This window comes from Parambassis ranga, chromosome 15, assembly GCF_900634625.1.
Source record: "Parambassis ranga chromosome 15, fParRan2.1, whole genome shotgun sequence".
Lineage (NCBI taxonomy): Eukaryota > Metazoa > Chordata > Actinopteri > Ambassidae > Parambassis > Parambassis ranga.
In genome coordinates, this window is record NC_041035.1 from 7,738,178 (window position 1) to 7,752,307 (window position 14,130).

General features: G+C 43.9%; 2 protein-coding genes across 2 annotated transcripts in view; both read right to left on the reverse strand.

The window, feature by feature from the left end:
• The window catches only part of lrpprc (leucine-rich pentatricopeptide repeat containing), a 43,713-nt gene extending 33,062 nt beyond the window's left edge, over positions 1-10,651 (reverse strand). The window contains exons 1-14 of the mRNA XM_028423411.1: positions 10,450-10,651; positions 9,457-9,659; positions 9,219-9,341; positions 8,921-9,042; positions 8,725-8,783; positions 8,500-8,586; positions 8,272-8,398; positions 8,014-8,158; positions 7,579-7,730; positions 7,378-7,483; positions 7,155-7,262; positions 2,211-2,329; positions 2,029-2,119; positions 1,202-1,271 (exon numbers count right to left, since the gene is read on the reverse strand). Of these exons, the coding sequence (XP_028279212.1) occupies positions 1,202-1,271; positions 2,029-2,119; positions 2,211-2,329; positions 7,155-7,262; positions 7,378-7,483; positions 7,579-7,730; positions 8,014-8,158; positions 8,272-8,398; positions 8,500-8,586; positions 8,725-8,783; positions 8,921-9,042; positions 9,219-9,341; positions 9,457-9,659; positions 10,450-10,628 (1,691 nt within the window). The 5' untranslated portion in view covers positions 10,629-10,651. The remainder of the gene's footprint in view (positions 1-1,201; positions 1,272-2,028; positions 2,120-2,210; positions 2,330-7,154; positions 7,263-7,377; positions 7,484-7,578; positions 7,731-8,013; positions 8,159-8,271; positions 8,399-8,499; positions 8,587-8,724; positions 8,784-8,920; positions 9,043-9,218; positions 9,342-9,456; positions 9,660-10,449) is intronic.
• Positions 10,652-11,170: 519 nt separating this feature from the next.
• znhit2 (zinc finger, HIT-type containing 2) lies at positions 11,171-13,326 on the reverse strand. Its single transcript, XM_028423418.1, has 2 exons — positions 13,253-13,326; positions 11,171-13,027 (listed from the first exon to the last, which is right to left on the reverse strand). Exon 2 carries the CDS (start codon positions 12,967-12,969, stop codon positions 11,263-11,265), a length of 1,707 nt encoding a protein of 568 aa, XP_028279219.1. The 5' UTR covers positions 12,970-13,027; positions 13,253-13,326; the 3' UTR covers positions 11,171-11,262.
• Positions 13,327-14,130: the final 804 nt, after the last annotated feature.

The following is a 14,130-nucleotide window of genomic DNA, read 5'->3' on the forward strand; positions in this document are numbered from 1 at the left end:
GGAAACCACAAAAGACACACTTGAACACAAAGTCACCGACTCACACACACACACGCTAAATGATGACAATGTGTGACATTTCTGGCGTTGTCAGCTAGTTGGTGGAAAGGAAGCGAGAGGGGGAGACGAGAGAAGAAGAGGTCTTTAATGATTAAATTATCCCCTGACCTTGTCTTTGACAGGGGCAGGTCCCGCATTGCAATGACACGGCGCTCACAAACACACACATACACACTTCCCCAAGTGACAAGCCCAATTATGACCCTGTCAGGCAACCTAACCATCAGAAGCGTGTGTAGGTGTGTGTGTGTGTGTGTGCACGCACTAATGCAATGAAAGCAAAGCAAATGGATGAGGAAAAAAGTGGATTCAAACAAGAAAAAATATGAACAAATAGTGAATATTCTGACTTAAAATATGTAGCCAAAAACATGGGAAGGACAAAAAAAACCTGTCACTACTTTTGCTTTCTTAACTTAAGAAAAAACATCTTTTACTCTGCTTACATTATTTTCCACATGTCCTTGAACTAAAAGGTATAAAACTATGCTGCTGTGAACAGTTTATTGTATCTTTTTAAAATAAATTAGATTTTTTTTTTTAAGGACACACTACATTCCTACAACAAAGAATGTACAGCCTGAATAGAAAGTTAAGCTCGACTGAGCATATTTCGGCTCTGTAAAAGAAATAACTTGGGTCCCTGCAGACAAGTCAGCACTTTTCTCTTTCACTCACCTCCAGCCCTGCTGAGGGGCCGGAGTGTTTTTGTGTGGATGTGTAGTGCTAAACTGTAAATATTCATAAACACCCCTTCAACAAAAGCCCTGTGGGTCAAACCATGGTCCTAATGCTAACGCTGTGTGTGTGTGTGTGGGAGAACAGTACAGGGGTCTGGGCATGAGGGGCAGTGGTGGGCATCTGTTGCTTTGGGGCGAGAGCTGACGGCCTCCATATGCATGAGGCACCCATGTATATCTGTGTGTGAGGGATGTAATATTTTTCCCTGCAGCTGCCCACACGAGCTGTAGATGGTGTGATAGGCTGCACATGTCATATTCATAGCATATGCCACAGTGACCTCCATAGTGCTACAGGCCTCCCCAAAAATGCTAGTCAGGGGTTTCGAGGCAAAACATGGAGAAATGTGGAATATGAAATGACAATCAAACACATATAGGCGACAGGATAATTGACTCACTTTTTGAAGCCAAAGATGAGGCTGCCGCGGAATGCAGTCAATTCCAAAGATGGTAAGGAGGGAGAAGACACTGAAACACAGAGAATACAGGAGCAATTACAAAAGGAAAAGACTGTTATGAGGTGTCGTTGTTGAAGACAATACTTGTAGCCTAGGAACAAATTTCACACTTCAGGGTGAAATTATCTATTCATCTCAGTCTCTCATTCTATTACATTTTTCACAGAACATGCTAAAAAGGGACAGCCACTTGAGACTGGCTTTAAAAGTCCCTTCCCATAGAGATCCACATTCATAGCAGAAATCAGGGATTTTCTTGGTCAAGTGAAGATGCATAGCTACAGCATTTCTAACAAAGACAAAAGCTTTTCTCTAGGAAGGTTACATTTGTGAGGAGAAATACATAAAATGTTGAAGTACATTAAAAACTTTCTTCATGCGAGGTTAAAAAAATAAATCATTGGGGACAGTGAAATACATAAAAAGGAAACATAGCAATGTATGTGAAAATTAGTGGTGGATGTTTTGAGACTAAAAGGAGATGAAGGACAGAAAACAGGAAGAGTTATCCATTATTTAACAGCGTTCTCTATTCCGACCCTCTGTGCAGTTGAGGCGCCTCTCGTTCTCGCTTTTTACATATTCACACAGACTAATCTCTTAAAAGGCCTGATGAGCACAGAGGGGTAAGTGGGCAAATGTATGTGAGTGTGTGTGTGTTAACACTGCGCCAATTAGCCCGCAGGCAAAGCCGCGATTTTTATGATGATGGGAGCTCAAGACGCTGTACTGTGTACCGTGTGTTTCTTTGGACTGTGTGCACTTACATAGGGTGTACAGTTCAGCCAGGCTGTTTAGAGCCAACAAACGAATTTCTGAGAGCAAAAAGCCCTCGGAATCTGTGGAGATGCCTGCTTCCTGAAAGAAACAAAAAACACATCTGTCAGTGCAAATTTTTATTGGACACAGGTCACATGCACAAACACACACACACACAGTTATGGATTACCTGGAGAGCCTGTCGAGCAGCCTCAAGGCTGGGGAAGATGGAGAGGATGTAGTTGGAAAAGGTCTCAATGTCTGGGGACACACCGAGCTCCTGCATGCCCTTTATCACCTCCAACACACCTATAACATGAACACAAAGTCATGAATTTCTCTTAAAGTAATTGAGATATTGTCAAATGTTAAGGCAAATACACCTTTTCTGAATTCACTGAAACCAAATGCTTTCAAGGCTGCAACAAGGCTGTGTAACCAAACTGTCTCATCTCAAAGGCACCTCCAAATGCAGCCCTCACCTCCATGGAAGCATAGGATACAATGGGTGGATTCTGCAATTTCCTGCACTTCCTGTATCTTAACCACTCAGCTTGGACATACCAACCTTTTTGTCTTCACATATTTTGCTTTTATAGAAACACACACTTCCGTCCACTCACTTTCATGTACAAGCCTGAAGCTGTATAAGCTCCGTCACACACTCCCTTCATGGGCACGATGCTAATGGCTGAATCCCTTCTTACCTCAGACTGGAGGATACATGTGCATAAACATGCACTTGGCCTGAAGTGGACTCCTGAACTATCTTCCCCGTTTTCCTGTGGAACCCTGAGGTCCTGCTCCAGGGAAGAAGGGCCATAACAGCCACATGCATATGGAACAGCCTCTCTCTCTCTCAAGATGCCTGCAAGTGTGTGTGCACATATAGAGGCAGCACTTTGCATATGTCTAGGAGCAAGCCCACAAAGGGACAGGGGCCTAAATGTGCACATACACACATCTCTGTGTATGTGCTGATCGTGTTTGTTGCTATATTGTGACAAAACAGAAATAAAACGCATCCACAGTATGCTATATATGAGCACATTTAGAACACCCATTCACCTTGTTCTCATATAGACTTCAGCAAACTACCCTAAAGTGCTTCCTTGAGTTGACAGACCTGCCGAGTATATTTACACTCTGCTCAGGTTCTCATACACACACACACACACATATATACGTCGGTATTTCTGCATCCACTTGGGGCATATGTGTTCACCTGGCAGTCCCTCTCTTTAGTTGAATAAAAGATGAATCCCTGGCTTTTATACGCCATTAAAAACTTTGACTGCATTATCCCAGGTAGGGCTACCTGAACCACTCCATCCATCCCTCCCTGCATATCACTCATTCATCTGCCCCGCTCACTATCCATCTACCCTGCTTTCAAGAAAAAGTAAACCTTCCTATCTTCTCAATGGAGGATCCATCCACTTCACCGTGCCACCATCCATTCTTACCCCCTAATCGCTTTCATCCAACCTCTTTTTATGAAAGAAGAGAGGGAGCACCTGCCTTCCTCCTGAATAATCCATAATCAATTTCACGGTGAGCCAGACAGACAGAAAACAACTGAATGGAGAGCTGGAGGTATAAATGCCTAAGCTGGCCTTCACCTCACGTGCTTTCTGGCTGCAAGAGCATTCTCACATCAGCACTTTTTAGTTGTCCAGCAAGGGTTTTTTTTTTTGCTAGTCAAGTCTGTGACAAAAAGCTTTTAACAGTTTGAACTCTGGGCTGCTTTGGCTCAGTTTACTCTCTTTATGTAGAGCCACAGTAAGTCTTAGCTAGGCTGCAAGTAAGGCCTCACTTGACTGAGTGGTACTGTTCACAGCATAGAGCAACAGTATTGAGGATTCATGTCATGAACAACATGTGATATTAAGGTGTGTCATTTGTGCTGCTCCCATCCCCAGGTCTCCATAATCCTCACATGTGAAAAATCCCTGTTTGCTTTCTCCCCTGTCTGAACAATTTAAATGAAGACTTTGCACAGGGGAAAACTGAAAAGAGTGGAGACCTCTCCAGGTTGGTCAGCGTAAAGCCTGACATACCATCTCGGCAAGAAGTATCAAAGTAGTGAGTTAAGCATGGCAGTGGTCACAAGATATCATCATCAGATTCATGTCTTCAGGTTAACTGTCACAGAGGAGGAGTGAGGAAGGAGAAAAGAGAGGAAAAGAGGAGTGGAGTGAACCGGTCGCTGTCATCTCTTCCTGTCCTTGGACATGAGTACCTGTCACTTCTCCTTTTCTTTCTCCCCCAACGCCATCTGCCTCTCCATCTCTATGACTCTCAAGGTAGTCTGTGTTTGCTTCAAAGCGATGGCAGGTCGCAGTTTAAAAACAGATACAAGAAAATATCTGCTTTATGAAGCAAGAAAAGCAGCATTCTCTTCGACACATCAACTCAAAATAAAGTTCGGGGATGGACTGAACAATATTTTTAATGCAGCTGCTGCTTTTAAGATGTGAAAAGTTAAAAGTGTTGAACGTGGGGGCGAATAAAGAGTCACGTTAGGGGGGCAGCCCAGAAGGAAAGCCGACAGGATAAGAGAGCCTTTACATCTCTCTCATCACCCAAAACACACAAGGCAAGGAACACTCTTTTCTTCTGCTGCTTCCCCTCCTCTTTCATGTCAGAAGTGATAAGAATGCGTTGTGTCGCAAGGACTGACAAGCTTCCACTAGCTGGCGGCAGGTGGTGAGTACGGCCAAGCATATGCTTTTGCTAAACCCGCCAAATCAACACCTCATCAAAATGTAAAGGGTTTCCCCCCACCCTTCCTCCCCTCCTTGTCAATGCTCCCCTCTAATTCCACGGGTCCAGCCTCTCTGCCCGCTAGTGACACCTGTGGACAAAAAGTGACACGGCGCTTAATATTTCATAGGCCATGCACAGTGGGGCGCGTAATCCAAAGTGAATTCCCTCAGAGCGCTTGCATTTACATGAAATCAAGTCACTCTGCATCAGTCACATCACCTGCACTGCCCCCCTGAAAGCCCACCCTGCATACACACAACCTCCTACAGCCAGTGAGTATGAGAGGGGGTCCAGTAGGAAAAAAGAGGGTAGAAAAAAAAGAGAGGATACATCATTCATGAGGGTTAAGGCTAACAGCATTGGAAACAAGCAAGTGAGAAAAGCAAGTGAGAAAAAAGTTTCTCCACTTTCTCCTTTCTTCCATCATTCCTCCTTTCTGTGCTGCGATACCTAAATGAAATGCTTTCTGATGTGATTGTGTGGCTTTGAGACTGTGTGGTTATGTGTGGTTATGCATGTTTAAACTTATGTCTGGTCCTCTTTTTCACACTGAGACGTTGTCTCAACCACACAGAGACGTCAAACTGCAGTGTTGCCACACTCACTTAACTGTTTTCTCCTCCCTGCCAGCTCAAATGCTGTCAATTGGCTGACAGGAGAAAAATACATCATTTATTAATCGCTCTAAAACAGCCCAAAGAGAGACCCAGAGCTCAGCATAAATAAAGCACTTAAAAACCCAAGCTGCTGCAGAAATCAGGGTGCATTCGCTAATGAGTTGCAAATTCTGACAAGTCTCCAAATGCCAGCTATCTGTCACGGAGACAATCCCCAACTCACAGATGCACATAAGTGCATCACTAACAAATACAGTAAGAAAATGTCCTTCACTAAAACAAGGATTAAGGGACAGAAACAATCCCACCGACTACATCTGCTGAGCCATTACAAAAACCTCAAAGAACTCCATAGCACATTTGTACAAATGGTCACATAGACCATGAATGTAAATAGATGTCCAATGAATACAGTTTCATTATAGACCATGACAAAGAGAGACGTACTGCAGTGAGAGACAGGAGGAGGTCTGGACTGACAAACATGTTCTGCCTGACAAAAGATTTAAAGAAAGCCACTGAAGCAGAGTGACCTCTGAACCCTTGGCCTCAGGTCTGCATGTTCATCCATGTATGCGGGTAAGAATGAGCAAGGGAGATGCTTAAGGCTACTGAACCCCTGCAGTGTCTTAACAAGGATGCTTAGGTGGCCCCACCATGAGGCAGAGGTCACCAGGTCAGCCATCTATATGCACTGTGCATTTCTTCTCTGAGCAGCATCTATACAGTTGAGGCAGTGATAGCTTCTATTTGTGCAATGAATAATACACTATAACTATTGCCCAGACACATCACATGAGACTGGACACAAGAGAACAAGTCTCCCTATTTTCACTTGACTCTCCATTCTTCTTAAAGGTACCTGTAAGGTTGAGTTTAAAAACTAAAACCCATGAAAACCCATAGTGAACCTTGATACAAACGTGAAGATGCACAACTGATTATTGTAGACATGCAACCAGAAGCTTAACGTGACATTTATGTCTAAACATACTTTCTAAAAGTCAAAGTGTCTTTTTGGTACAGAGCAGATGGGACATTGGAACGTCTTCTAAATTTTGCGATCTATTCCAAGAGCTCTCTCCAGGGGGACCCTGTGTATGTATTTGTGAGCAAGTGTTTATGTATGCGTTTGTTTCATCCCCTCTCGCTCTAACCCTCTCACGCAGGGATCAGACCTCTTTGCCCTTCACTGCCCCAGCCCAAATGAAATCTGTCCCAGCTGGACCACTCTACGGGTCATTAATAATTGAGGGGAACTCTCCTTTAAAAGCTCTTTCTGGTACAGAGGAAGTCATAATCCCCTCTACACAACAAAAAAAAACACTAACGTGCTCAAAAACTGCTAATATCATGCTCACCAAAAACTCGCTCTATTTCAGTCTGGATGCACAAACAACTGATACGCATTGCTCCCTTGGGGCTCGACAGCACCCATTAGCTTCTCACATTCACATGAGATTGTTCACATGAGGCTAAAGTGGCTCCAGGATCTAACAACAGGCTTCTCGCAACAAAATACTATGGTAAGTTTTAAGATCTATTGGACAGTCTCACACTACTGCAATCCGAGTAATAGCAGATGAAGATGAAAATAAATAAGTCTTCCCTACATGTTCCCTTGACTCCCTAGAATTGTTTCTCTATTTTAAAGCACAGTTTGAGTATACTGAATAGTACAATTATTCCTATCAAAAAGGGTCCTCACAAAAACACAACAGTATACAGGTTTGTGTTTGTTTGTTTACCTGCTGTGTTTTTTTCTTTAACGTGTGGAATGAGTAGAGGCCAGAAGAAGTGAGGTCTTATGGGTAAGCCTTGCTCCTTAGATAACTTCATCAGCTCTAAGGATGTACCTGCAAAAGAAAACAAGACTAAACATATGCAGACTTACATATTATGACTAGAAATACAGAGTGAATACAAATCTGTGTGCACGTGTCTCTTTAAATGCAAGCAAATGAGTGTTACCAGTCTTCTTGGACTCCAGGGCACAGGAGAGAGCAAAGCTCAGTGGTGCAGAGTGCATATTTGACTCTTGGAGCTCTTTGCAGTAACGGGTGATCTTCTCCAGTGACTATGAAGTGCAGGAAAGAATCAAACATTATAATGAATCAAGCACTACTTCTGAAAGTAAAAATAGATTAGGACAGTATTTTATGCCAAGTGTACCACGTCCGTGCAGACACAATGTCTAAGGAAGAAGTTCCCCAGGTTGATGTCATTTGTGCCACCAGAGTGCAGTGTGGGGAAAGTCTTCAGGATGAGGAAACTGGTGTCCTCATGGCCATGAGTGATGAGGTTCAAGCACAGGTTCATAGAATCTACAGGAAGAATGACAAAGCACATGCTACAGCCAATCCATTTCATAAGATTATCTGTATAGCGCTTTTACAGTTTAGAATTGTTTCTTGGCACTTCAGAGAAACCGAGAGTCTGACCCCCAAGCAAGCAATTAAATGTCAAGGAAAAACTCCCCTTTAAGGCCAGAAGCAAACATCATACATTACAGAGGACAGACATAGCAGGTTACAGATTATTGCTGGATTACATTTCCGGTTTAGCAGAAACCTAATCCAGCAAAAAACCATGCATATATGAGTATACCTGGAATGTAACTCTTCTCGTGCCTCAAGCGTTCAGTCATGTCTGGGATGTGCTGCTGGTGTCCCGCCTTGGCCAAAGTGAAGATGACCTGCATGATGTCCCTGTCCTGCAGAGTGCAACTTGAACTCTCTGCTCCCTCCAGAGTCTAAAGAAGAGATAATAACAGCAAGAACTGCAGTGGTTAAAACCAACACTAGATACAAAAAAAACATCCACATCTACAGACATCGGCACATGACTGCCATTGAACACACTTGCCTTCTTCATATTGTCCAGGTCTCCCTTCTCTGCATATGCATTTAACAGTGACACATAAGTATCAGGACCCGGTTCCATTCCTGCTGCTCGCATCACAGGGAGGATGTTCTCTGCACTCTTGATGTCGCTGCACAGTCATTGAGAGAACAATTTTTTTTTTTACAATCTTATGTACTAAATGTGCCATCAAATAGATAATACTCGAACAAAAAAGGCAGTGACACTTACCCTGCCCTAGCGTGACCTGTCACCAGTGAGCTGAACACAGCCTCAGTGATGGGTAAATCTTTGCTCTTCATAAAACCCAATATGGTGCTGTGAAAGAACCAGAGAATATTAAAATGCTACATGAAACAACAAAACTTGAAAGTATCGATACAGAAAAACAAGACAGCAGGCAGGATTAGAACATAAAGACGAGGCTGACTGTGAGCTATCACAGCACACACACACCTGGCTCCTTCAATATCTCCATCATGGCAGTAAGCTGCTATGAGTCTCTGGTAGGTAACCTGTGCACAAACAAAAGAACTTAAAATACAAAAATATATCACACAGGGATGTGTTGCTTTTCCACTGACACTCTTGTGGGTGAATGTGACAGTAAAGCATTTCTTGTTATTGTAGTACCATGCACTGCAGTACTCACTCGGTTGGGCAGGACATTAGCTGCTTCCAATTTGGCCAAGAAGTCAGTGGGGGAGAACTTGAACTCATTCTGCAGGTAAACCTTCAGCAAGGCGTTGTAGTGACTAATGTCATACTGTGCACCTGGGGAGGACAACGTATGTATCACACTCCTTACATCTTGTACAAACCCTTGTGCATGTGACACAAGTGATAAGGAAAAGCAACAGCTCTCCTCAACACGTGAAGTACCTGAAATCAGGTACACCAGCAGCAAACAGCATCATAATTAGGTTGTGGCTACAGTTGCAGTCTCTTACCAGTCTCCTGCAGCTTGTCCCATATGTGATGTGCCAGCTCAGTGCGCTCCTCTGGAGGGACCTCAGGCAGCAGGGACCCACAGCTACGCAGCAGCAGCAAGGCCTGGTTACTGCTGGGATACCCTACAAATAGGCAGGAACAGATGAGCCCAAGTTGAAAGAGAAAGAAAGAAAAACAAGGCAGCCAGCATGGCTTAATACATATACAGAGATGATGAGGCCACTTCAGACTGCTTACCTGTCCTGACCATGTCATGGAAGATGCGGAGCAGCAGGGTTTTGGTGATGCGACCGGTCCTCCTCACAGAGCTGTCCAGCCTGGCCAGGGCATATTCGAACTGTTTTGCCTGCTTTGACTGCACAGCAGTGCTTGCTTCATCCTTCTGCTCTGTGGCCACAGCGTAGCTACGTACACACCCCACTGCATATGGCCATACTCCACTGTGGAAGATTGCAATAAGACCAGAAAAGGGGAGTGGGGGAGAGGAGACACAAAGAAAGAGAAGGCCAGAAACAGATGAGCAAGGCTGTCCTATCCTAAACTGTCTCGTACAAATCAAATAGCTGAGATTTCCCTCACAGAATGTGTCGATTAACAACAACAGAGAGCTCCTCAAAAACACTTTGACTGACACATACAACCAGCTTTACCAGTTAAAAGGCTGTCTGTGCTGTGACCTTGACAGGAAAAAAACGACTTCATTAAGGCTTGCAGGCCTTTATTTGTGCATTTAATGGCAGAGCTTCTGCAAGCTGCATAAAAAAACAATATTATTGGCTTTTGCAATAATTTGACTGCACAGAACCGGTCACAGTGTGTACACCCTAAGTGATGGGCCTGTTGCTAAAGGCTAGCTTGAACTTAAGCTAGGCAATAAATTAAATAAAGACATAAAGACATTTCAGTGTTTAGACAGGAACTGCAAATGGTTTAATTATAAGACGTCAAACAGACTGTAAGATCAACTTTGTTACACAACGTCTGATCACCTTGCATTAAAGCCAGGAGCCATGTTTAACTACGTAACTACGCTGCTAACTACTTTTAGCACATAGTTTGGACATAATAAAATAAATATTTATGTCAAAATTATGACAATTATCACGTTTGTGATGCAGGTCATACTCGTCCAAACACATGAGGCTTTGGTTGTCATTGAGCCTCAATGACATATCTGCTGCACGCTCACGCGTGGATCACAGCTAAGGGGGTTAGCGGGCTCTGCGATACCTGGACACATTATCAGAGACACGGCTGATCTGTCGGGAACAAACTCCGGTCCTTCTGCCGCCCAGAGTTCCGCTGTGCAGTCGTCCGAGAGGCGGTCCGGTTCTTTTGGTCCCTGCGATTTGAAGCAAACCCGAAGGCGAAAGCTTAAGTAACCGGGCAGATCTCAAGAGCGCAGCCATGTTTTCTGTCTCAGCGTGGAGGAACTTCCGCACATGTGACTCGTCGAAGAAGGAAAGTATCGCGAGAGCAACAGCGGTGCGTTTCTCGGTCACGTCACATTGTTAGAACGTACATAAGTAAATTACCTCGATATAAAAAGATACAAAAATACTTAATAGAACACATATTTAAGTCTAAGTCTATTTAAACAATAACGTTTATTCATTACCTTGTATCTGCATTCAATACATTTCTCTGCACATGGATGTTGCTTATTTGCAACAGAGTGTGAGAAAGTGTTCTAATTTTCATCCTGTAAATTATCCAACAGTTTAAATCAAGGCAACTGGACTCAAGGTTTTTTTTTAAGACGTTTCCCAACTCCCCCCAGGTGGCTTCTTCAGTTTTCCTGAAAAGTCATAGATTTGCTTTTAGGTCTCTTAGCTAATAAAACAACATACAATACAAAAAAGTACTAATAGACTTATCTAACCAAATTTAAAGTTAATCCAAGAGCAAATACAATTTTAATTCCAAAGAGTAATGCAAGACTTATAGATAATAGATGATAAAAATATTAGTCTTTATTAACAGAGATGATCATTTAACGTGTCGTGTGTTTCACTACATTCCAAATTAGTGCAAACACCTGAATTAGTTGAGTTCTTCTATAAGCTTACTATTCTCTCTCCTCTTCTCTTTCTTTAAATAATCCTCCACTACAGTCTTTTCTTTCTTCATGCTGTGCCTTTCACTCTGCCTTTTACTATATTCACCCCATAACTCAATTGCTAGTCTAGGAATCTGGTGTTGATTGTCCAACACCCAGGCTTGGAAGAATTCACACTTCTTGCTTGCCAGGAAGTACTTCTGCCTCCTTGCCCCTTCTTCTCCTTCTTTAGAAAGGCCTGTTCTAGCCTGAGAGAGCACTGAACGAAGCTGACTCAGGGCTGCCAGGCAGTATCCTGCAGGGTCCTTTCTGTCTCTGCCAGTCATGATGTGGGCCACAGCTTCCACGGCCCGAGCTGGGGCAAGAGGATCCTCCTTGTCAAGGTAACCTCCCCCCAGAATGAGAGTCTCTCCACAGTCTAAGGCCTCTTGCACAGAGCTGAATGTCCGGTTGGAGTTCAGAGCCTCAGACAAAGCAAGTATCATGTCACAAAATTCAAACATCAGTGAATCAGTGTCCCCATTGAACAGGTACAGGGTAAAGGTGTGGCCAAAAAGTGCATTGACTAAACTATAGCAAACCAGAGAGGATGGATTTGCACACAAGGAGCTCAACTTTGGGATTTTTGCAGAAACTGGTGGAACACTTTGAACTGCTGAACTTTTTTTACTCTTACATGTTTCCTTTCCTTTTTTTCCTTTCATAATTTTAGTTGATTTGTCTGATTGCTGAACCACTTCTTGCTTCTCCTCACTTACGGTTTTGGTTTCTGGGTCAAGTTTGCTGACTTCTTCCTCAAGTACCTCCACCAGTCCTCTTCCTCCTGTCTCGTGCTCCTCCCACCACAGGTTCCACAGAGGAACAAGCTCACCAACAGCTCCATTCTTAATTAGACCCACAAACGTGTCCTTCTCTTTGCTATTGAGGAGTTCCCACAGCTCCTCCTCAGAGAGTTTATCAATATCCAGCCCTGAGAGACGATGAGCCAAGTCCAGCTCTTCTTCTGCATTATTAGCATCATCAGCTGTGTCTTCAGTTGGTGGACTGCCTCCAATCTCTTCAAGCTTCCTCAAAATATCCTCAATCTCCATTTCACTGCCCTCTCCAGATTGCTGAAGTTCTGCTAACCTTGAAAGGAGCTCCACAACCTGCACTTTCTCTGTTACCTCTCCTCCTCCTTCATCTGTGTCATCACCCACAATTCCTGCTTCCTTTAACAGGCTTTCAATGCCCCCATGTGTCCTTTGTGCTTCCTGTCTGAGTCCCAGAAGAATCTCCTGCATTTTCTTTTTGCCTTCACTTTCTGTTTTCCCCATTTCTTTCAGCTCCTGTTGGACGGACTCCTTGTAGAATTCCTCTGAGCAAACAGTGTGATCTGGGCTCTGGTAGCATGCCAACCCACAGTACTGGAGGTTACACCGTGGACAGGTATAGCAGGAAGGTTTACATTTACACAACATGCAGACTGCAGTCGTCCGGGTGTTACTCGCATCCACTGTAGCCTCCTCCTTTTGGGTCCTTGCTGGCGCGATGAATTCGTCTTGTCCAGGCGCACCTCCTCTGGATGGGAGCAGAATGCCATCTCTGGTCACGGGTTCGGGTTCTGTGTCGGTCCACTCCTCCTTTGGAGCGATGTCAGTCAGAAGGCTCCTCACTGACGGAGGAAGTTTCCGTCTAATTAATGGATTCATAGCGAAGCACGACGATGTAGCAAAACGGGGGAGGGCTGTGTGGTCCAAAAGTGGCAACCTAAATAAATGAACAGATAAAGTATCTTAATAGGACGTCTGTATTCAGTAGTTCCATTGCTAACATTAGCCACAAGTAGCTAGGTGCTTGCTAACATGGCGTTACAATCGTAACGCGCTTCAAAACAAACGTCAGTGTCCTTAGACGTGCAACATTAACAACATCCGACGTCTATATAACAAACCTTCGTTACTGTGGCTAACTTACGCAACAACCTTTACTTACTTCACAGCATTTGCACTGACAGACGTTTCACATTTGTTGTCTCATACATGCCGCCATGTCGCCTTGTGATGACGTAGCACCAACGCTGCGTCATAGATAGATAGATAGATAGATAGATAGATAGATAGATGTAAAACAATATATTTGCGAACATACAAGTATTGTACATATTATTTTTTTTTTACTTTGACAGCCCATTGTTCTTTCTGGGCACATGTTACTTAGTGAAACTTCCCAGGAAGTCCAGTTGCCTTGCTTCAACCTTCTGACTTATTACAAGCATGTTTCCATGTCACAGTCCAACCACAGCACAGTCCCCCCATTAAACTTATGCATGTCTATGTAGGTGTTTGTCTTCCTGACTGCGCCGAAAGTCTACATCTCCCGTAGGGCTGTTTGCTATGAGGTGATTGTCTCCTGCAGGGGGTCAAGCATAGTAAAGGTCATGCAGGTGGGGAGTTGTCAGATGGCTGTCCACCCCTCGCTGGGCCAACAGGCTCTCGTGCTGCCTGTCAGGGCCTGTGGGGAAAAAAGGAGGAGAAGGGGTGTCTGAGGACGACGTGTGCCATGCTGTCTTGGCCCCGCCCTTGGCTGCCGTGCCAGCAGTCCTGGGCAGGCAGCTGCCTTCTCTTATCTCCATTCTTCTTTCTTGGTATGCCCTGTGACATGTCAGTACCCCAACACAAGGTCCATGAGCCTTACAGTTACACTGATGATATAACGCAGAGTTTCAGCCAGAACCTAAAAATCTATGAATGTACAAATTATACCCTATATAAAAACATCCATCTTCCTTTATCAATCATAATGCCTTTACACACATGCCACATGATATCTGTAATGTGAGGTATAGACACAGGACAAATGAGCATTAAATA